We start from the raw sequence: 23,607 nt of genomic DNA on the forward strand, positions 1-23,607 counted from the left end.
CTCTGGTTTATTGCGCTGTTTATTTATTTATCACTCATTATTTATTGTTTCATTAAATTTATAATTACACAATGTTTTAAATATTCTACAAAGTTATTTATAAATTTTTTTATTTATTTATTTCGATCGTTTCATAATTTTTTTTTTAGTTACATTAAAAGTTGTAATTTATTTACGCCCGCCATTTTGTAACGCAGAAAGTTTTGCGCATGCGCGGGAAATTTTTCTAGCGCGCTTTTTTTTTAATTTTAAAATTAAATAAACAATAAAAAATTTAATTACTTTCAAGTTTAATAAAAAAAAATCATTTAATAAATATTTAAATTTTCCTACAAATTTTTTCTAAACTAAAAAAAAAATATCTTTACCATTTGGTAAATAATTTTTCCCATAGTAATTTAAATGGTAACATATTTTCTTTAATATGTAACCTTTTATCAAAAATATTAAAGTCAACATATTGAAGCTTTTTTAAGTATCTCTCGACGATCGCAGCTGGTAAAAAAATATAATCTAAATTCGTTTTAATATTCTTCCTCAATTTTTTTGCCTGTAAAAAAAAAATAAATAATTAACTAAACTAGTAATTATATTGAAATTAGACACTTGACAATTTTTTAAAAATTTTTCTTGAATAAAAAAATTATTTATAAAAATTGTAATTTTTTTGTAAGTATTTAGATAGTTACAAAAAATTAATTAAGTAATTAAAACTTTACTTTGTCTAAATGCTGATTAGCTCGCGAAGCAACTTCAAAAATAGCTTCATTCAATTCCTTGCTCGCTACTCCTCGAAACACAGACTCCGAAGAAACATTATTTTGCATCAAGACGTCCTGGGGAAGAATGAGATTCCTCCGCTGTGCGTGGTAGGGTACTGATCGCAGTAGATTTATAATACCCTGCGCTTTTCCCAGATGACTGGCCATATGATCAACATTGACGTCTTTGACGTCTTTAACTTCTAGTAACAGATAGTAAATCGAAGATACCGTGTTTTCGGAGTATTGCTCCATAGCAGCCAGATCTAGGAAGGAAGAACCTTGAGAATGCTTCCACCTCGCGTCCAGGAGACGTTGGAAATACCTTTTAGATAATTTTCTCGTCTTTAAAATCTATAATAATTTATAATTTATAATGAATTAAAAGTTTGAATAAAAAAATAAAAATATTTACTTACTCGTGATAGTTCTAGAGGGACAGGAGCCTCTGGTGGATTTTTGTCAAATATTTTAGCCAAAGTATCATTCCAAAATGTATACCTCATGTTAGATATTGCTAGTTCTCGAGAATGTTCCTGGACAAGTGCTATTTCGACGTTGAAAGCTCTGATTGCTATCGCTGGCGCTTGGAAATCTTTTGGTAGCAATAATGAGCACAAATAATTCTCGTAATCATGTTTCCTGTTTAAATATTAATTTTATTTGACATTTAAAAATTTTTTTTATTGAAAAAATTATTTAAAAAAAAATTAATTGAAAAAATTTCACAAGTAGAAACTTTTAAAAATTACACGTGCAATTTTGTAAAAATACTTTTTTTGTTCTAATTTAATTGATAAAAAAAAATCTAAAGTACAAATTAATTTATTAAAAATAAAATTAAGTGTCAGTTATTTTCAGGATCAATAATTAATAAACAATAAACACCTGACAAGTTGTAAACAATATTGAGTTGGAGATTGTTTTTTCGCAGTACTAACAAACCTACTTGAATTTTTAAGATTTATATTTTTCAAAAATTGTGTTTTGTTCATAATTTTTATTTTTAACTTTTTTTTAATCCATTCAACTTTAAATAATTACTAAAATTACTGTTATTGTTGTGGAGTTAGTCTCTAGGTTAAGAATAAGCGGGAATTCATTTGTGCGCATGCGCATGTTCAAAGTTTTATAAAAAAAATTTTTTCAATTTATAAAAACTATTGAAAAAAAATATAAAAATTTTCTTATTGTTCTATTTAATAAATAAATTAATTTATTTAAAGAATTTAAAAAAAAAATTAAAAATAAACAAAAACACAAGCGCTCTCTATCGTTGAGAATTTAAAAAACTGGCGCCTCGCCATCTTAATTCCAAGCGGTTATAGCATTTTTAAATAATAAAAAAAAACTATGCAAATGTTTGTTATTAGTGCAATTTATCCATCAAGTACTCAAAAATTATTATTAAAAGTGTTGAAAAAATAATATTGAACCTCTGAGGATTAAAAAAAAAAAAGAAATAATTTATTAAAATACGAGTAAGTTAAAAAAAATTCCATGTTATTTATTTACATCAAAAACTAACCTCAAAATGTGTATTTTAGCGTCACAACAACTACAAAAAATTTTTTAAAATAATATTGAACTTTTAAGGATTCAAAAAAAAAAAAAAAAAAAAAGAAAAAATTTATTAAAACACAAGTAAGTTAAAAAAAAATCCATGTTATTTATTTACATAAAAAACTAACCTTAAATGTGTATTTTAGCGTCACAAAAACAACTCCAAAAAAATTTTTAAATTACAAAAATGTCTGGGAGAAATAAACCAGGAGGGAGCGTTCCGGAAGACATGGAAGTGGAGGACGCTGATGCGACCGGTCTGGACGCCGAGGAAGGTGGTATAAGGATAGACTCAGAAATCTACATCCCCCCAGCGCCAAAAATCTACCACGCGGATGACCACAAAGGCCCGCGCCTGATGATTGAGAAGATTGTCAATAAAAACTTCAAGAGTTATGCGGGAGTCGTAGAGATCGGGCCCTTCCACCAGTGCTTCAGCGCGATAGTGGGCCCGAACGGCAGCGGCAAGAGTAACATAATCGATGCAATGCTGTTCGTCTTCGGGTACCGCGCGACGAAGATCAGGTCGAAGAAAATCTCAGAATTAATCCACCGCTCCGGCGAGCACCCGAACATCAGCAGCTGCACCGTAGAGGTGCACTTCCAGAAGATCATAGACCTGGAAAATGACGAGCGTAACTACAAAGTGGTCCCCAACAGCAGCGTAGTCATCTCCAAGACTGCCTTCAAGGACAACACGTCGTACTACGAGTTGAACCACAAGAAAGTGCAATTTAGAGAAATCGCCAAGATGTTGCGCGACGACGGAGTCGACCTGGATCACAACCGCTTTCTGATTCTCCAGGGAGAGGTCGAGCAGATAGCTTTGATGAAGCCCAAGGCTGCTAACGATCACGATTGTGGCATGCTGGAATTCCTGGAGGATATTATCGGGACCTCGAGGTACAAAGAACCGCTGGAGAAGCTTGCTGAGAAATTCGAACGCATTGGTGAGGTTGTCACTGAGAAGCTCAACCGGCTCAGGATTGTTGAGCATGAGAAAGATGAATTGAGGGGTCCTATGGAAGACGCGGTAAGTTATATGCGCTGCGAAAATGCTATTTCTAAATTACAGTACCAGTTGTATCACTGCAAGAAGGCCCAGCACGTTGATAATTGCAAACAGCACCAGGAAAAATGTGACGAAATTGCCGAGGACTTTAAAAACCTCAAAGCTGAGATGAGCGAAGTCTCCAAGGCCAAGCAAGAAAAAACTTCAGAGTTGAAGACAAAAACCAGTGCTTGGGATGAGATTCAAAAAGAATCCGACGCTGTGACTGGTAAGTTCAACAAGCTGAGAAAAAAAGACGAGAATTTGCACCAGGAGTTGGTGGAGACTAATAAAAGACGCAAGGGAAACATCGCGACGGTTAAAACGGAGAAGGAAAAATTGGAGCAGCTGCAGAAGGTCCCGGAGAAGAGCGCAAAGGAAATTCAGGAAGTTGAGAAGCTGATAGAGAGACACCTGGTCTCGCAGAAAAAAGAAGAAGCTGTTCTTGAGGAATTAATGAGCACGCTCCAGGAAAAAACTGAACCGCTGATGAACAAGCGCCAGGAATACGAAGGACAGCTGATGAAGCATCGGAAAAATATCGACGCTGCGCAGGCGGCTTTTAATCTCGCAGACTCCGAGCTGCAGCTGTGCACTTCTGTTGAGAAGGTGGAAAAAGAGAAGCTTGAGAAGCTCCAGGCGAAGTTCAAAGAAACAGCTGAGACGTTGAAGGAGCGTCAGGCTAAGCTCGCTGAGCTTGAACGTAACATTCCTGGGGCTGAGAAGAGTCTAGCGGCGATGCAGAAGAAGCTGGAGGGCATGCGAGCCCATGACGCTAAAGTCAGTTCGGAGGTCAAGCGGATGAGGATGCAGGTGGAAGAGAAGAGGTCAGCGATGCAGGCGCACAGGTCCAGGAATAGAATTCTGGACGCGCTGATGCGCGAGAAGAGGGAGGGAAGGCTTCCGGGGATTCTTGGAAGGCTTGGAGATCTAGGAGCGATTGATAACAAGTATGACGTCGCTATTTCCACCGCGTGTGGGCGGCTGGATAATATTGTCGTTGACACTATCGACACTGCTCAAGCTTGCATTGAATTCCTGAGGGTTAATAACGTCGGCAGGGGCGTTTTTATCGCCTTGGATAAGATCCAGAGGCTTGTTCCTCAGTGCCAGAGGAAGATAACTACTCCGGAGAATATTCCGAGGCTGTTTGACTTGATAACTGTTGAAGATCCGCGTGTTCTGCCGGCGTTTTATTACGGACTGTACGACACTCTGGTTGCTAATGACCTGGAGCAAGCTTCCAGGATCGGCTACGGAGCCAAGCGCTACCGGGTGGTCACTCTCAAAGGAGAGTTGATTGAAACCTCGGGAACTATGAGCGGTGGAGGTCGCAGTGTCTTGCGCGGCAAGATGGGCCAGAAGGTGATCAAGGACGGACCCAGTCCGGCGGAGGTTGAACAGCTGGAGAAGAATTTAAGAGAAGTCAATGAAGAGTGCGCTGAGCTGAGAGCCCAGCAGCAACCGCTTGAGTTGGAGGTCAATCGGGTGAGCAAGGAGCTGCTTGATATGAAGAATAACAGAAATACTTTTACTCTAGATGTTCGCTTCATGGCTGAACAACTTCCTCAATTGAAAGCTCAGTTGAAGATTCAGGAGAAAAAAGCTGCTGGTGCTGTTTCTAATCCTGCGAAGGTTAAAGAATTGAAGAAGGCTGCTGACAAGGCTGAGCTGGAGTTGAACGAGAAGAAGGAGCTGGCGCAGGTTATTGAGAAGAAGTTTAAGAAGATTAATGACCAGATTAATGAATTAACTGGGGAGAAGATCAAGGAACAGCAGAAGGTTATTCAGAAAATTGTGAAGGCGATTGAAAAGGCCAAGGATGAAGTTTGCAGACTGCAGGTCGCGGTTAAAACTGCCGAGAGAAATGCTAAGAAGACTCAGGAGAGGATTGAGAGTTTGGAGAACGATGTGGAGGCTTGTGCTGTCAGGATTCATGATATTCAGAAGGAGAAGAAGCAGTATGAGGAAGACGCCAAGGCTCTGTTGGTGAAAATTGAAGAGTGCGCTGATAAATTGAAGGACAGAGATGAGACTACTGAAGCTTTGAGGAAGGAGTTGCACAGCTTGCAAGAGCGCGAGGATAAAATGAAGGCGCTGAAGATTGACTTGGAGCAGAAGTTGGGAGACACTAAGAAAGCTCTCGCGGAAGTTAGGCACAAGATTGAAGACTATGAGCGGAAGATCACGGCGTTGAAGATCAATGACATTCCTGGGGAAGTTGTTGAGAAATTGACGCCGCTTAGCGATGAAGATGTTCAAGGTCTGGATGCCAGGACTCTCGCGGCGAATTTAACTGCTGCTAAGGAGAGGCTTCCTAAGGAGATTCCTAATATGCAAGCGATTGATGATTATTTGAAGAAAGAAGAGGTATACTTGAAGAGGTCCGCTGAGGTTGAGGAAGCTTCCAATGAGAAGAACAAGACTCGGTCTAATCTTGATATGGTTAAAAGAAGGAGACACGAAGAATTCTTCGCTGGGTTCTCGATTATTAATTCTAAGCTCAAGGAGATGTACCAGATGATCACGCTTGGCGGGGCTGCGGATTTAGAGTTTGTTGATTCTTTGGATCCGTTTACAGAGGGAGTTGCTTTTAGTGTCAGACCGCCGAAGAAGTCTTGGAAGAATATCACCAATTTGAGTGGAGGAGAGAAGACTCTCAGCTCCTTAGCGCTTGTCTTTGCGCTTCATCATTACAAACCGACGCCGCTGTATTTTATGGATGAAATCGACGCGGCTCTTGATTTTAAAAACGTCTCTATTGTCGGGACTTATATCAAAGACAGAACGAAAAACGCTCAGTTTATTGTGGTGAGCTTGAGGTCGGAGATGTTCGAGTTAGCTGATACTCTAGTCGGAATTTTTAAGACCCATAATTCCACCAAGTGCGCCGCGCTTAATATGAAAGAGTTTGCTGCGAAAAATCCACAGATTGCGCAGAGAGAAAAGGAGAAGCAGGAAAAATTTTATGGTAGTGGAAAAAGAACCCAGATTAAAAAAATTACCGGGTCTCAACAGTTGCCTTCGACTTGTCCTGCGGCTGTGGAGCAGAGGGCTGTTCCGAATTCTAGTGCAAATACCAGCAAGAAAGATGTGGCCAGTCTCTTGAGCAAGCAGACTCATTCTCCTCAGGCTAAGAGACTCAGGCGCTCCGCGCTCAGGAGGGGAGCTTCTTTGGATTCTCTCAGTCTTTCCCCTTCTAAGTCTGATGATGTAGATAAGAAAAAAAGAAAACTTGATTTATTAAAGAGGTAATTTTTTTATTAGACTAATTTTGACGTACATATTTCTATATTGTTAAATTTATTGATAATTAACTTTTATAATCGGGATAGAGAATTAGTTTTGTAATTGTAAGAAATTTATATTTTTTCAATATAATTAGTCATAAGTCTTAAGCTATCACTAATTTTTATAATACTTAAAGAGAGTTACTAAAATAAAATTTATTAGTTCATTATTTTTAAGTTTATTTATTTATTTATTTTTAAGTTTATTCATTTTTTTATTTTTAAGTTCTTTTTTCAAGTAAGTAAATTTTTTTTTATTTTATAATTTATTTGGTTATAATTAATTAGTTTGCAAATTTTTTAATTATTTTAAGAAATTTAAAAAATTTAAGAAATTAAAAAAAAAAATTCATGCAAATTTTTAATAAAAATAAATTTAGCAGATATTTAATAACTTTTAGAATTTTTTCTAACAAATAAATTATGGCAAAAAAAAAAAATTGACATGTAGAAATATTAAAAAATTGAAAATGTAATTTTTTAAAAATAATTTTTTAGAACTAATTTTTTTTATTAAATAAAATTAAAAAATTATCTAGTGACTGCTAATTTAAATGTTGTAATTTTTTAAAAATATTTTTTTGTTCTAATTTAATTATTAAAAAAAATTAAAAAATTAAAAATGTCGGCTATATTTAATGAAAAATAATTTAGCAGATATTTAATAATTTTAAGAATTTTTTTAACAAATAAATTATGGCAAAAAAAATTATGAAAAAAAATATTGACATTATTAAAAATTTTTAAAAATAAAAAATGCAATTTTTTAAAACTAATTTTTTGTAATAAATTTTTTTGTCAAATAAAATTAAAAAATTGTCACGTGTCTGCAAATTTTATTATCATAATAAATGATAAAATATTTAAATTTATTATAATAATAATAATAATAATAATAATAATAATTACATAATTGCAAGTATTTATTAAACTATCATCAGCTGGTAAATAAAAACAAGGCTTAAAAAAAAAAACTAGATGTCACTTGTAGTTTTAAACTACTGTTGTATCACTCGCCACGTTGGAAGAGTTGAGTTGGGGTTGTCTTACCTCTAAAAACAATTATCTGACATTTACTATTTTTATTTACACTACCCGCCTATATTATTAATTAATCTCCGCGCATTAGTTAACCGTAAGTAATTATTTCATTTGCATTATCGCTAAAAAATCACTCCGCTGTTTATCATCGCTCCATCAGCGCATACGTGTCAGTGAACTAGTATTTACACACTACTGTCATCGATTAAAATCATTAACAATTATTACACATTCATTTAAATTTTCCTTAAATTTACTCGCTTAATTTTTTATTTTATTTCTATTATCTTTTTTTAGGTTTAAAAAATGAAGGTTAAGGAGTTATTGAAGACTGTCAATGTGGCTTGGTCTCCAAAAGACCAACATCCAATTTTATTAGCAGCAGGAACTGCCGCACAACAATTAGATGCTACTTTTAATACATCAGCCAGCTTAGATTTATATTCTCTTAATTTACAACAGCCTGGATATGACATGGAATGTAAAGTCAGTGTCCCCAGTGAACACAGGTATTTATTTATGTCAAACCGGGTGTCTTGGATGTCAAAATTTTAGGTTTTACATCATGACAGCTTGAGAAAAAAATTATATTAATCAAATTGACATTTATTTGACACCTTTTAATATATTTAAATTTATTTAATTTATTTAAAAAATGTTATCTTTAAAAGCTCCAAAAAATTATAAATGCAAATTTTTTTTAAATAATTTTCTCATTTTCTCACTTGCTCATCTTTTAAAATTATTATTTAAAAAAAATTTCATTCAATTTTTTTTATCTAAAACTTGTAAAATAATTTATTTAAAAATCCAGATGTCTTAAAATTTCGGTAAGATATTAAAAAAAAAATAAACTCTATAAAAAAAATTTTTCCCCAGGTTTCACAAAATCATCTGGGGAGCTCACGGTACCAACCCAGCGGGAGTGATCGTCGGAGGTTGCGACTACGGTTCAATAAAAATTTATTCAGCCTCAAAGATGTTATCCCGAGAGCCCGACAGCTTACTCTGCAACCCAGACCGTCACACAGGTCCAGTGCGAGCACTGGACTTCAATCTATTCCAGAGCAACCTCCTCGCATCGGGAGCAACCATGAGCGAAATCTACATCTGGGACATAGTAAACACAAAGACTCCAATGACGCCTGGCGCGACGAGTATGCCAGCAGAAGACGTGCAGTACATCCAGTGGAACAAGCAAGTGCAGCACATCCTCGCATCCACCTTCTCGCAGCGCTGCGTGATCTGGGACTTGCGTAAGAACGAGCCAATAATCAAACTAACCGACGCAAACTCCAAAATCCGCTGGAAAGCGCTTCAATGGCACCCAGAAGTCGCCACCCAGCTCTGTCTTGCCTCGGAAGAAGACCAGGCTCCAATAATCCAGCTCTGGGACTTGAGATTCGCCACATCACCGCTGAAGACGCTGTCCCACCATCAGCGAGGAATTTTGTCCATCGCCTGGAACAACCACGACTCAGACTTGCTGCTAAGTTGCGCGAGAGACAACACGATCGTCTGCTGGAACCCCAACGCAGAGTCTCCAAGCGAGCAATTTTTGTGCGAGCTGATGCAGACGAACCAGTGGAACTTTGACGTGTCCTGGTGCCCCAGAAGCCCCGGATTGATCGTCGGCAGCAGCTTCGACGGCCACGCGTCAGTCTATTCTCTCCTGGGCGTGTCTCAAGCCTCTGAAACCGCGAATAAAATAGTAGATTCCTTCCCAGGAATGGATCCATTCACCCAAGCGCCTCCGGCAGTAAAACGAGAAGCAGCTCCAGCGTTGAAAAAAACCCCCAAGTGGCTGAAAAGACCCGTCGGGGCTTCTTTCGGCTTCGGAGGCAAGCTCTGCATCCACGAGAAAGAAGTAGACGCCAACAACGCGCTAACCAGACCTCGAGTTTTCGTTTCCCAGGTGATCACCGACCCAGACCTGGTCCACAGGTCAGACGAGCTGGAACAAGCGCTGAAGAGCGAGCAGTTCTGGGACTACTGCCGCGGAAAAGCGGAGACTACTTCTGACGAGCATTTCAAGTGCGTGTGGAGCTACGTGGCTGCTTACTTCAGCGAGGACATCACCAGGACCTTCCTGGACCTCCTGGGGTACAACGTGCTCCAAGTAAATGAAAAATTGAAGAAATTTCTGCCGGACGAGGACATCAACACAGTTACCGAGGGAGTCGCCAAGATGGACGCCGGGAGCCTTCAAAATGGCGGGTTCGACGGCAGCGCCGCCTTCGACGCGATTGCGCAGCAGGAACAGAAGCGACTCACTCTGTCGCCGAAGCTTCAGTCGGCAATTAAGTTTGACATTTCCGATGATGAAGACGGATTGATAACTCAGGCGATTCTCGTCGGGAATATTGAAGCCGCGGTGTCGCTGTGCTTCAAGAGCAAGCGCTATGCTGACGCTATTGTGCTCTCCATGGCTGGAGGACCGGACCTTCTGGCCAGGACTCAGTACAGGTACTTCAGCGAACACTCCGGAGCGCTGAACTCCTTGATTAATTCGGTTGTCAGTGAGAACTGGGTTGACGTTGTTAATTCCGCTGATGTTTCTTGCTGGAAGGAAACTCTCGTTGGGATTTTCACTCACTGCAATGGCGAGGAGTGCGCTGCGCTTTGTGACGCTCTTGGAGACCGTCTTGCGAAGACAGAAGACGATTTGTTGAAGAAACACGCTCAGATTTGCTACATCTGCGCGGGGAATCTCAATAAAATGATTTCTGTTGCGGACACTGACATTCAGGAGACTGTCGAGTTGGTGATGGTGATGAAGCGCGCTCTCGAGCTCCAGGGAGTCAAGAGAGTCGAGGTTGATGGAAATATTGCTGGAGTCTTATCCCAGTACGCTGAAATTCTTGCGAGTGAAGGAGATCTTGAAGCTGCGCTTAATTATCTTGGAGATGGACAGGATCCGAGGATTGTCATGCTGAGAGACAGGCTCTGCAAGGCTCTGACTTACTTGCACCCAGCTCAGCCAGCTCAGGCGCGTCAACAACTCCAAGGACAGCTGGGACAGTTCAATCAGATCCCGCAAAAGCCCGCGCAGAATTTTTACACGCCTGCTGCTTCGAAGCCCAACTACCAGCCCACCCAGAATACCAGCTGGAACACCAGCCCGCTCCAGAATTCCTATGTCATGGGTGGCCAGCAGGTACAGACTGTTCAGAATGTCCAGAATGTCCAGCCTACCAGCCAGATTCCTAATATTTACTCGCCGCAAATTCTCCAGCCTCAGACTCCTCAGCCGCCTCCTAATTTGATAAACCAGCCGCCGCAGAGCTCTGGAGGCAGCCAATCAGGGTCTAGACCTCCGAGTGTAGGTCCCCAGTCCAGGTCCAAGTACATGATCGACCCCTCGGTCAAACCTGCTTACACTGGCTACAATCAGCCCGGATACAATCAGAATTCTTATCAGCCGTATGGGAATTATCAAGCCAGTCCCTATGGCCAGGAAGCTGAACAATTCAAGCCGAATATTATGACACCGGCTTTACCGGCAAACCCTCCTTCTATTTATGATCCAAGACCACAGCAGCAGCAGCAGCAGCTGACTCAGAATCCTCAAGGGTTTAATAATGAACCGGCTTATCAACCTGGCTCTCATAGTTCTGGGTGGAATGATCCACCTATTGCTAAATCTGTGCGTGCTCAGGTAATTTATTTTTTATTATAATTATTTATTTTTGAAAAATTTTTATTATTATTTTACAAAATTTGTTTTTTAATTTTAAGTGCTCAGGCTAATTTTTTTTTTAGTTTATTTTTATTACAATCATTTATTTTAATAAGTTTTATAATTATTTAATAAAAAAATTTCTTTTAATATTATTTATTTATTATGTGCTCAGATAATTTTTTTTTTATTATTATTATTTATTTTAATATTAAAAAAAATGTTTTTTAATATTACAAATAATTTTTTTTATAGACTTATTTTATTTAGGTATTAAAAAATTATAAAAAATTAATTATATAAAATGATTAAATTAGCCAGTTATGGCACTGTACACCAAAAACGAAATCTCGGCGGAACACGCGGGCACAAGAAGATGGCGAGCTAATAAAAATAAGCACTCGAAGAGTACTAAGGTAGTTTAATAGCCTTGTGGTGGAATGATATGTGGAATGGTTTTATTGGGTGAAATATTTATTATCATTCATAATGATAATCAGGTGTTATTTATTTACAAAATGTGTTAATGGATATTTAACACAGCTTACGCACACAAAACCGAATCATTATTTTATTTATTTATTTTTTTTACATGACAAACATCGCACGAGGAGATCGTGTAGAGAATCATTGCCTTTTTTTATTATTTTATTGTTTATAAAAAATTTCTAATTGGTAATTCGGTGTTACAGGCACCTGCAGAGGTTCCTCAGCAATCTCCTATCACTCATCCGCTATTTGGAGCCGCTCCTCAGCCAGAATTTAATAATGTATGTATTATTTTTTTATAATACACTGAAAAAAAAATTATTTAACCAAGAAAATAATTTTTAAGTCTAGAATTTAGACAAAAAATTAAATTAAATTTTATGACATTGAAATTAGCAGTCATATGATCGTTTTTTAATTTTTTTATCAAAAAAAATTTTTTCAAAAAATTATTTTTTAAAAATTACATTTTTTTAAATTTCTTTTTTTTTTTTTATTTTTTTTACCTTAATTTATTTGTTGAAAAAATTTTTTTTCTGTGGAAAATTTTATTAATTTTTAATTTAGATTAATTGATAATACAATAATTTTTTTTTTTTTTCAACAGACTATGCAGTCAGAGTACCATCAAGGCCCGTCAATGAGTAATTACAATTACAACCAGGGATATGGTCAGAATATGATGAACGAAAGTCAATATAAACCTTTTGAACCCCTTAAACCAGTACAACAACAGCAACAACAACAACATGCACCCGAAGTTGCAAGAGAAGTTGTGCCTGAAAAACCTAAAGCGCCTATACCTGAACAGCATGTTCACTTGAAGACAATTCTTGATGAATTGAGAATTCAGTGCTATGACACTGCTAAGAACCCGGTAATTTTTTTTTTTTAATTTATTAATTAATCTTAAAAATTAAAAAAAAATTTTTTATAATTAATTTAGCAATTTATTAATTAAAAAAATTATTTTTAAAAATCAATCTAATCTTGAAAATTAAAAAAAAAATTTTTTTAAATTAATATGTCAATTTATCAATTGAAATAATTATTTTTAAAAATTAATCTAATCTTGAAACTTAAAAAAAAATTTTTTTTAAATTAATGTATCAATTTATTAATTAAAAAAAATAATTTTTAGGCAATGAAAAGAAAAATTGAAGATGTCTCTAAAAAATTAGAAGTTTTGTATGATTGCCTTCGTGACAACACGGTAAGAAAAAAAAAATTATTTTTAAAAATTTAATTAGATATAAATTTAAAATAAAAAAAAATTTTTTTTTCCAGCTTTCACAAAATACTTTACAAGGACTTCACCAAATATCCCAAATGATCCAGTCGGGTAATTACCAAAACGGACTGGCAGTACACACGCAATTAGTATCAGGGCCAGACTTCAGTCAAATTGCCTCCTTCATGCCCGGAATAAAAGTCTTACTGCAAAGCGCACTGCAATTAGGAGTTTACATTACGTAAAACATTTTTAAAATCATTTATTATATATATTATATATTTTATATTTTTTTTGGTAAAATAATTAATGATATTTTCTGTTGGAATGGAAGAAAATTTAGCCTTGAGAAAAAAACTCGCTGATTAATTCTTTTGTAATTAATTATACAACTAGACTTATAAATGTTAATATAATAATAATATATCATAATTAATATAAATTTGTTTTATTTTAATTTTTTTTAAGTCAATATTAAAAACTTGATTAAAAAATTTAGAAAAAAATAATTTAATGCGGCAATTAATTTTTTGTAATTGGTGTAATTAATTAAATTAGTTAGGGTAAATATAAATAAAATTATATATGTAAGTAAAAGCCAAATTATATAAAAAAAAATTTTTTTAAATAAATTACAGCGTATTTTATGCGTTTTATTTGCTAATTGTGTTATAAATTATTTTTATTTTTTTTTAGGTGTAAATTAAAAAAAAAAAAATAAATATAAATCGTGACACTGAAGTAAGCTGACAACAATTTGAAAAATTTTAATAAAAAATGAATTACAATAAAAAAAAAAAAAAAAATCATTTTAAAAATTTTCACTTATAATTTTTATTAAATTTTACACGTGGAATTTTTTAATTAATTTTTTTTATTAATAATTTAATTATTAAAAAATTCCAAAAAAATTTTTATTGTCGGTCAACTTCAGTGTTAATATAAATCAACTAATATTTATTACAGTTTATTTTTTTGCGTAAAATAAATTGGAATAATAAAAACAATTAATAACTTTAGTGTAATATTTTAATTTTCATAATTAATAATAATAATAATGAAGTACAGATGCCTTTATACAATATGTATAGATAAACGAAGTGATATAATTTTATTTTATTTATTTTATTATTATTTATTATTTATTATTTATTTATACTAAAACAATTCGCAAGATTATTATCCTTTTTATTTTTATTTATGAACTAGAGAAAAATCAGATATGTTTTTTTTTTTTTTTTATTTTTAAATGTTCAGAGAATTTTTAACAATTTAAATTAAAGGAATTGCTTAAAAATGATTTAATCATAATTAATATATTAATTTCACTCAAAATTATTGCATTGCAATTGATAAAAATAAATGATTTTTAAAATTTTTGAATTAAAAAAATCAAAAATTTACTTAAAAAAATTTTTGTTTTTTTAAAAAACAAAATTTCTTAGATTAAAAAATAAAATAAAAATTTAGAGTTCCAAAAATTCTCTTACAATTAAATTTTCTATCTTACAGTGAAAAATTTAACTTAATAGTGCAGTTAAAATTAATTTTTGATTAGCTTTTTAAAATTACTGTATTAATGATTACTTAGACAATTTTTTTTAACAGATCACTATTCAATATTTAGCTATTAATATATTTATTTATTTATATTTTTATATATATCATATATATATATATATATATATATATATATATATATATATATATATATATATATATATATATATTATATTATATTAATAAAAATCCATATATTTATCTTTATCATTTATTTAAAGTATATATTTATTTATACCATATATACTTTATATTTATAATATTTTACACTTTAACTATAATTTGTACAGTTATACATACTTACATCTCAACTCGACTTTTTTTTTTTTTTTTTTATTTATTTCTTTCCAACTATTTGCTTCTCATCAAGCGCAACGATTTGATCGTATTCAGTATCACTTGTTTAATTTATAGCAATAAGGTTATTACTCAGTCACTAAACGATATACATAACAATCGTCAAAAAATTACGTGTAGTTTAATAATAATAATAATAATAATAATAATAATGATAACTAAATTAGAAGACACTTGACAATTTTTTAAAAATTTCATTTATAATTTAAAAAAAAACTTCTGATTCAATTTGAATTTTTTTAGGTTATAATTTGTTTGAAAATTATGTCAGCTGACTTCAATATTGTTAACAAAACTGAAGTTAGTAATCAGCTGTCATTTTTTGGACTTTTAAAATAAGTAAATAACTGTGAAAAATTTTTTTTTTTAAATTACAAGTGAAATTTTTAAGAAACACATTTTTTTTTAATAATTTATTTGTTAAAATAAATTCAAGAAAATTTTATTAATCAGCTGACTTCATTATTATTAATAAAACTGAAGTTAGTAAATTTTTGGATTTTTTCAGTAAGTAAATAACTGTGAAAAAATTTATTTAAAAAGTAACAAGTGCAATTTTAAAGAAAAAAAATTTTTTTTTCATAATTTATTTGTTGAAAGAAAAAAATATTTTGTGTCAGCTGACTTCCGTATCATTAATAATAATCAAAATTAATTTATTAGATATAAATAAAATTATACTAACAAATTATAGCAAAAAAAAAAGTTGACGTCAAAATTAAAATTGCAATTTCAAAAAAATAATTTCTAGATGAAATTTATTTCTAAAAATAAAATAAAATAAAAAAAAAATGCTCAAGTGACAGCTGACTTTAAGTGTCATCTAATAATAACATATTAAATATTTGTGTAACTAACCAAAAAAAGCTCACGAATAATAATTACGAAATTAATATATAATATATCAATATCAATATCACCTTTAAAAAGTACCAAGCAAATAATAACAATAATAATTAATAATTAAATAAATTACATTAACCTCAACTATGTCGAGATTTCAATGACAGGTTCAGCGGTATTATTATTAAGCAATTCCTGTTTATTCCTGCACTTAATTTCATACTGCTGAGCCATAGTGGGCGACTCCTTCCCCTCAACAGACAAATTATCAGCGTCATCTAGCGGCGAGACTCCCTCCTCACTGTACTCATCATCATCGTAGTCAGGCTCCTTGCCATCCAGCCTGGGGGGTAAGTACCCTGGATGTGTCATTCCATAACTGGTATCGCTTCCATACGCGACTTTTCCCATAAAAGACCTGATCTCATCAAAATAGGCATCCTCGCGCTCATTGTCATTGCTGCTGCTGGGAGAATCCGCGACAGAAACCACGACACTTCCATCATCAGCCTCATGCTTCTTGAGATGTCTGTCCAAATTAGTCTGCTGCCCGAAGCACCTCTCGCAAAGCGGGCACTTGAACGGACGCTGCTTGTCATGAATATTCCTGACATGTCTCTGAAGATTGCTGGAGATGCTAAAAGACCTCTCGCAGTGCTTGCACTTGTACGGCTGCTCGCCAGTGTGAGTCCTCAAATGCCTGGTAAGATTCGCGCTCCTGGGGAAGACTTTCCCGCAAAACTTGCAAGAGTACCGGTCCTTGACCTTGCCAGAAACGTGATGATGATGATGAGAATGATGCGGGTGGTGCGGAGAATGAGACATCACATTCTGAAAGGGCTTGACCGGAAAGCCGCCTAAAGAATTTCTAGACAGAAGATCAAACTCACCGCGGCCTCCACTGAGATTGTTCATCAGGTTCCCTAAAAAAGGGATCCTGGGCGGCCCGAAGGGGTGCAGTGGCGGTAGGAGCCTTGACTCGTTCGGTGGAGGCCCTGGGAACCCCGGAAAGGAGTTAGTGGGCCGGTACATGGCCTCGAGGAACATGGGATGAATCGGTCTGGGGTAAGCCATCGGCGGAGTCGGAGGATTTTCTCTGTGAGCGAGTCTAGGACTTTGACTTTGACTCGGAGCTTTGACTTCAACCTCTGGCTTGTCTTCCCTTTCCTGCTTCAGCGACTCTGGTTGAAGCTCGGCTTTGATTGGTTCAGCTTTGACTGGAAGTTCCTCCAGAGGCTCCACCAGAGCCACCTTGGGCTTCTTGAGCACCCTGAGATCCAAAGGCTGCTCAGACTCTTCACTGGTCTCTCTCTTAACCGGCTTGGTGTCCAAGACGCGTCTCTCCTCGTCGCTCTCGGTCTCTGCGGCGAGAGTAGGCGTTACCTGGACGGGAGGCCTTGCTGGAGAGGGTCTGAAGGTCGAGGTAGCTTCCTCGGCCATGGAGGGAGAGACCTTGCTGGCTTGAGGCATCGGAGACATCTGGGGAGGAGTGAATCTTTCTTTTTTGGGGCTTTCACTGCGCTTGACGTCTTCCCTCTTGACTTCTGACTGCTGGTGCTGGTGCTGGCTCTGCTGCGGCTGCTGGTGCTGATGCAGCTTCGGAGGGAACAGCAGCGGGGTGTTGAGGAAACTCGGAGCGTTCGGGAAGAGTCCAGGGTACGGCGGCATCAGGTTGTGATGGTAGAACGGCAGGCCGCCGGGCAGTGAGACTGGCTGACGCTGGTAAACTAAAAAGGGGTTTGAAGCCGTCGCTGAGGGCAGCGGCATCGTGCCAGATTGTCGAGAGGGCGTTCCTGGCGCTGAGGTAGAGTCGCAGAACCGCTTATGTTTAGATAGAGATGTTCCGGAGCTGAAGGACTGGCCGCAGCGGAGGCAGTTCTGCTGCATGCGGCAGGTCGAGTGCATCCGCTTGTGTCGGCACAGGTTTGAGAACTGGGTGTAGGCTTTGAAGCACACTTCGCACTGGAACGGCTTCACGCTGCTGTGGATGTGGGTGTGTTGCTTCAAACCCGAGCTGGTTGCGAAGGTCTTGCCGCACTCGGTGCAAGCGTGACTCCGCGCGCCCACGTGGTTTGTGCGGATGTGCCGCTGCAGGTTCGACGGATCCGTGAAGACCTGAGACGGGTTTGACTATTAGCTTTGGAAATGCTTTTATCGGAAGGAGCTTTGGTGAAGATAAGAGCGTCTTGGGAGTGATTCTTACCTTTGGGCAGTTCTCGCAAGGGTACTTTCGTAAGTCTCCGTGGATTATTGCGCGGTGACGCACTAGGAGAGGACGCCAGGCGTAAGCTCGGGGGCAGCTCTCGCAGATGTGTTGGTCTGATGGGTATCGGTGGCCTGTTACCAGATGGTTGTCTAATCTGGAAATTGCAGAAAAATTTTTTGATTTTTAGTTTGGGATTTTTTTTTTTTTTTTTAAATTATTTTTGTTAAATTGTACTTTACTTTCTTAAATATTGACTTTTTTAAAGATTTAAGCTCATCCCGATCCTACAATCATCGAGAGCTTTCATTAGAGTACCCACATACATTTTTATATATATTTACATATTTATGTACTCAAATGAAAGGTCTCGATGAGTGTAATGTCAGGGTGAGCTTATATTTTTAAAAATGTCAATAGTTTACAAGCTAGGGACAAAAATAATGAATAAATTCAATATTTTAATTTTTACTCTTAAAATTTTATATTTTTAAAACATAAAAAAATTTTTTTTTTAATTTCTAAAAAAAAGATTTTTCCATAAAATTTGTTCAAGGTGTTGGAAGTTGAGTAAACTTGTAGCAGACGAGACTTAAACGGGAATCGGAAGCGAAAAGTACGAGGCGAAGAGTAGAGGCGATAAAAGAGTTTTTAAGGCTAGACCGAAGAAAAAGGTCTACCGGATGAATAAAGCGGAAGGGTGAAAGGAAGAAAATTGTATCCCTAAAGATAGAGAGTTTTAGTCAGCTAGCCGCTTAAAGGAGGATGTTATGGTGTTGAGGGCATTGATTTTGAGAGAGTTAAGTGTCTTGACGTGTCGTGTTAACCCCGGTGAGATAGTACCGGTGACGGTGTTCCAAACCCAGATGAGTTTAGAACACGCAACCGCTGATGATATAAAGCCAAGGATAGTGAGACGCCGTTAATGCACAACACGGGCCTTCTATTCCGAGGAATTTTCACGATATAGGTGTAAATATGCCTGGAATGATCATCTACTGACAAGACACTTGACAACAGGTGCGACTTTGAATTTTCTACGACACTTCATTCATCCAAACAAACCGCTTTAATGCTATTAGTTATGTTTATTATTTTATTCTAGACTGATGAATTATTTGCGGTTTTATGTTTAAGGAAAAAATTAAAATAGAAAATTTTTATTTATATTTCATTTTTTTTTTTCCATTATTATTATCATAAAAAATATGAAGAAAAAATTTTAATTTATAGAAAAATTATTATTTAATAATTTATGTCTATATCTTGTGAAATATTGACATTTTTAAAGATATAAGCTCACTCTGACATTACCCTCATCGAGACCTTTCATTTGAGTACCCACATCAATTTTTTATATATTTTATATATTTATATATATGAATATATGAAAAATATATGAAAATGCATGTGGGTACTCAAATGAAAGCTCTTGATGAGTTTAACATCGAGATGAGCTTATATTTTAAAAAATGTCATTTTTAAAGAAAGTACAGTGCAATTTAACAAAAGTCATTATTTAATCAAACAAAATATTATTTATTAATTTAAAAAAATTTCATGCAGAATTTTTTATTTAAAAATTTTTTTATCAAAAAATTACCGAAAAAAAATTGTATGCAATATTTTTTTATAATAAAAATTTGTTAATAAAATTGTAAGTCTTAAAATTAAATTTTTATAAATCAATAAAAAAAAATTCAATTGCCTTTAAATTAATTTACAAAAAAAAAAAAATAAAAACTTACAGTTCAAGATCTTGAAAGGGTTTATCACAAACTGGACACCTTATTTCACAATCCTCCTCGTCCTCGCGATCCTCATCGACAGTCCCACTGTGCTGCGAAGCTGCAAAAAATTCAACCAGATAAGTAAAAAAACTAACAATAAAATACAAATGTATGTAAATATTTAAGTAAAGAACATCACGATAATATAAATAAATAATCAGTGACATGTTCGAATGCAGCGATGGTAAGTAGCGTGACGAATAGTAGCGCCGAGTCATAAAATATTTATTTTTAGAAAAATAATCTGCTACAACGAAATGAATTTTAAAAACTAGAGAAAAAAATAATTAATAAAATAATTACACTGTGTGAGTTGAGATGAGCTCGCGGTCGAACGACCAAAAAAAAAAAATTTTTTTTTAAACAATCAAGGGATGAAAAGTGATGAGTGATGGGTTCACGATCCGACACAAAACTAAACTGGAGGTCGAAGACAATGCGACTGTTAAAGTGATGCTCCAGTTTAGCTCGCGGATTCCGAGTTATTATGTAGTATGTTGTGTGTTGTGTGTTGTATGACACAAATGGTCGCCTGGGGGGTGACTATTGTTTGCTATTGGTAAGACCGGTGTTATAAACTAACCAATGGGGGTAGAGTGTATTGGTGGTGTTGGTGTTGCTGTTGTTGTTCTCACCCCCGCGCTATATGTATGTGCCGGTTTAATATAAGTGACTTTTGTCCTATCCTGCATGCTATGCTCCTTCACTGGCTATGTATGTGCTTTTAGACCCCCCAGTGCACTCTAGACCCGAATGTCATGACAGCAGGCGAAATCAGGGGACCGAGAAATGTTGACCGGCTGAGTTTCAGCGCGATTTATTTCCATATTCAGGTGAAATATATGTTACTATGCGGGTAGGTGCAATACCAGGATTAACTGGATTCCGCAGTGGTATTTATCTTTTGACATTACCTTTTGACAATTTAAAGCTTTATTTTGAGAGTCTATTTTTTACTGAAGCAAGATTTCGGAGATTATCATTTTTTTTATCTAAGTTTTAAAATTGAAAGTGCAGGATTCATTTTTTTTTTTAATTATAATTAAAATTTTTAATAATTATTCTACACGGAAAGAACAAGATGACACTGGATATCATCTCGGATTATACTCAGTGATATCTGTGGTAAAAAAATTTTCAGATAGTAGCTAGTATAATCCAGATTATACTGGATGATATCTGGATTATACTCATTGTAATCTGGATTATACTAGCTACTATCTGAAATTTTTTTTACTCAGTATAATCTGAGATGATATCCTGTATCATCTTGTTATTTCTGTTTAAAATAAGAAATTTTTATTAATTAATTTGTTGTAAAAATTTTAACAATAAAATTGAATTAAAATTAAAAAAAAAAATTTTTTTTTTAAATTTAAATTACATATTTAATAATTCAACTGAAAAATTGTCTAAAATTTGATTAAAATTAAGAAAAAACGTAATTTAATTTTTTCAATTAAATTAAACATCTAAAATTAAACTAAATAAATTCTTAAAAATAAAATTAAATTAAAAATTGACAGATAAAAATTTTTAATTAAAATTAATTGAATTAAATTAAATATTTAACAATCAAGTAAAAAAATTTTTATAAAAAAATGTCTTGATTTAAATCAAATATTAAAATTTTTCTAAATTTATAAAAAATTAATAATTTAAAAATAAATTGAATAAAACCTAGTATAAAAAAAAATTCCCATGAGAATTATAAAGTCCTAACGTTAAAAAATAACGATAAACAAATAAGTTTGAAAAACCGGAAAAGAAAGTATCAGTGGTTACATCGGTGATCTTCGGGTGATCAGGGCTATCGGGAGTCGAGCTCTCAACGGTTATTTAAATCTCCTAGTGCACTTGTCCTCCTATTATCCACCATATGCTGCGATCGTGATGTTACCCCCAACGAACCTTCATGGGAACCGGGCACAGTTATAACCACCGCGCAGCCCCGTATGCTCTTTGTACACATCCATACATATAAATATCTCTTTATACACTTTATACACAGATAGACACATATGTGCGAGGATAAATATAAATATATACCCCCTACGGTAACGTTGATCGCTCCACAACTAATTTGACGTAACACGCCAGGAATTTAGACAATGGTGCGGTTGACCTACACGACTAACTTTTTACTCAATCGCTTTATAACGATCGTTTACGCCCATAAAAACTATCGTGACCTAGCAAATAAATAAATATTATTATTCTTGTATTTATTTTTTTTTTTTCAACCTTTTTTATATCTCCATTTTTAGAAAAAATATTTGCAATTTTTCAGATAAAAGTTTCATGGTCTTCAATATTTAATTCAAAAATTTTTTTTGTTTCTTAAAAATATTAATAATTTTGCAATATTTACATAAATAAGAAATGACCCTATATCTTGAGAACTATTGACATTTTTTAAGATATAAGCTTACTCTGACATTACCCTCATCGAAACCTTTCATTTGAGTACCCACATCAATTTTTCATATATTTATATATATTATATATATGTATATATGAAAAATATATCAAAAATGCATGTGGGTACTCAAATGAAAGCTCTTGAAGAGTGTAACATCGGGATGAGCTTATATTTTTAAAAACGTCAACAATTAAGAAAGTACAGTGCAATTTAACAAAAGTCATTATTTAATACATAAAAATTTTATTTATTTATACACAGTAAAAAATTTTGCGTCATTGCGCCAAAAAATTTGGTGTTAAACATTTAACACTTTTATGTGTAAATTTAACATTTATTGTGTTAAATTAACACAAAAAAGTGTTAAATTTTAACATAAAAATTTTTAACGCAAAATTTTTAATTGTGTAATTCACAAATCACGGCAGGAATTATTGGAATAATTCTAATAAAGACGAATTTTGAATCTAGCTTACAATAAATAATAAAAATAATTTCTACTTAAATTTAATTATTGTCAGCGTGTGATAAAAGTTAAAAAGAAATAAAAATAAGGATAGCAAGCTGTTGGAATATTATGTTAATAAAGTCTCGAAGAGAATCGGGAGTCACGTTGCGGAAAGTCAACAGGTGGGCATCTACTGAGAATCAACAGCACCCCCTGCCAAGTAAAGTCACTTCGTCAGTTCGTCAGTTGGCCGTTTGCGTTTACATTTGTATTGCATGGGAAAAAGTAACGGAAATCAATGTCACGTCCTTAATACATATATATAAATATATAACGTTCCTCTGATACGAGTACACATCCTCTTACATAACACCCGAACCGTTTACCCCACCTTTGGACTTATTTACATCTAATTTATACCCAATATACACTGTTACACATATTGCATGCAACTTAAATAAATAAAAGTAATGTTTTTCGCTTATATTAGTTTATTTGTGGATGATCATTAGTCGGATGAATTAGATCATACGCGAGATACGAGATGCGAGATGAAATCCTCCCCTGTCGCGTGGCTTTTGTCAAAGGCTACCCCTTTGCGACATTTTTAACCCCGTTACGCGCGTGTTAATCGACAATGAAAGTCATAAATTATCTAAACCCTAATAGAGATATTGAGTACAATCAGCGCCGTAGACATAGAGATAGATATAGGCTGTAAATATAAAATATTACTCCGTTTAACATTGATCCCGTTGTATACAAGCTGTATATTACGCAAGTGATAAACTAGCCATAACATTTGGTACTACGCCTCGTTTTGTGGTTCAAAACTTTTTTTTGGCATTTATTGTTCATAAATGTATTTTTTTTTATTAT

General features: G+C 34.4%; 4 protein-coding genes across 4 annotated transcripts in view; 2 read left to right on the forward strand and 2 right to left on the reverse strand.

Moving 5' to 3' along the window:
* Positions 1 to 195: 195 nt before the first annotated feature.
* On the reverse strand, positions 196 to 1,884 carry Sicily (NADH dehydrogenase (ubiquinone) complex I, assembly factor 6 homolog sicily). The gene is made up of 4 exons (XM_074239940.1): positions 1,650 to 1,884; positions 1,181 to 1,403; positions 720 to 1,115; positions 196 to 550 (listed from the first exon to the last, which is right to left on the reverse strand). The coding sequence occupies exons 1-4, from the start codon at positions 1,754 to 1,756 to the stop codon at positions 365 to 367; spliced, it is 912 nt and encodes a 303-aa protein (XP_074096041.1). The 5' UTR covers positions 1,757 to 1,884; the 3' UTR covers positions 196 to 364.
* Positions 1,885 to 2,102: 218 nt separating this feature from the next.
* Positions 2,103 to 6,835, forward strand: Glu (structural maintenance of chromosomes 4-like protein gluon). The gene is made up of 3 exons (XM_074239188.1): positions 2,103 to 2,242; positions 2,309 to 2,405; positions 2,471 to 6,835. Exon 3 carries the CDS (start codon positions 2,512 to 2,514, stop codon positions 6,628 to 6,630), a length of 4,119 nt encoding a protein of 1,372 aa, XP_074095289.1. The 5' UTR covers positions 2,103 to 2,242; positions 2,309 to 2,405; positions 2,471 to 2,511; the 3' UTR covers positions 6,631 to 6,835.
* An 845-nt stretch (positions 6,836 to 7,680) lies between these two features.
* Sec31 (COPII coat complex component secretory 31) lies at positions 7,681 to 13,547 on the forward strand. Its single transcript, XM_074239260.1, has 7 exons — positions 7,681 to 7,800; positions 8,004 to 8,215; positions 8,586 to 11,364; positions 12,078 to 12,155; positions 12,482 to 12,751; positions 13,016 to 13,087; positions 13,162 to 13,547. The coding sequence occupies exons 2-7, from the start codon at positions 8,013 to 8,015 to the stop codon at positions 13,348 to 13,350; spliced, it is 3,591 nt and encodes a 1,196-aa protein (XP_074095361.1). The 5' UTR covers positions 7,681 to 7,800; positions 8,004 to 8,012; the 3' UTR covers positions 13,351 to 13,547.
* Positions 13,548 to 15,747: 2,200 nt separating this feature from the next.
* The window catches only part of LOC141525077 (transcription factor hamlet), a 55,697-nt gene continuing 47,837 nt past the window's right edge, over positions 15,748 to 23,607 (reverse strand). The window contains exons 6-8 of the mRNA XM_074239406.1: positions 19,817 to 19,916; positions 18,069 to 18,225; positions 15,748 to 17,980 (exon numbers count right to left, since the gene is read on the reverse strand). Coding sequence (XP_074095507.1) covers positions 16,010 to 17,980; positions 18,069 to 18,225; positions 19,817 to 19,916 — 2,228 coding nt within the window. The 3' untranslated portion in view covers positions 15,748 to 16,009. The remainder of the gene's footprint in view (positions 17,981 to 18,068; positions 18,226 to 19,816; positions 19,917 to 23,607) is intronic.

Source organism: Cotesia typhae, unplaced genomic scaffold, assembly GCF_013202065.1.
Source record: "Cotesia typhae breed Kobodo isofemale line unplaced genomic scaffold, CoteBio_Ctyphae contig_11, whole genome shotgun sequence".
NCBI lineage: Eukaryota > Metazoa > Arthropoda > Insecta > Hymenoptera > Braconidae > Cotesia > Cotesia typhae.

What these genes read in the sequence shown, in the direction of transcription:
- Sicily (XM_074239940.1), bottom strand. Translation starts at nt 1,756, where the DNA reads ATGAACAAAACACAATTTTTGAAAAATATAAATCTTAAAAATTCAAGT. An exon ending in TATTGTTTACAACTTGTCAG is followed by an intron (nt 1,404 to 1,649) that starts GTGTTTATTGTT and finishes ATATTTAAACAG; the next exon opens with GAAACATGATTACGAGAATT. An exon ending in CTAATCAGCATTTAGACAAA is followed by an intron (nt 551 to 719) that starts GTAAAGTTTTAA and finishes TTTTTTTTACAG; the next exon opens with GCAAAAAAATTGAGGAAGAA.
- Glu (XM_074239188.1), top strand. Translation starts at nt 2,512, where the DNA reads ATGTCTGGGAGAAATAAACCAGGAGGGAGCGTTCCGGAAGACATGGAA.
- Sec31 (XM_074239260.1), top strand. Translation starts at nt 8,013, where the DNA reads ATGAAGGTTAAGGAGTTATTGAAGACTGTCAATGTGGCTTGGTCTCCA. An exon ending in AGTGTCCCCAGTGAACACAG is followed by an intron (nt 8,216 to 8,585) that starts GTATTTATTTAT and finishes ATTTTTCCCCAG; the next exon opens with GTTTCACAAAATCATCTGGG. An exon ending in ATGACACTGCTAAGAACCCG is followed by an intron (nt 12,752 to 13,015) that starts GTAATTTTTTTT and finishes AATAATTTTTAG; the next exon opens with GCAATGAAAAGAAAAATTGA.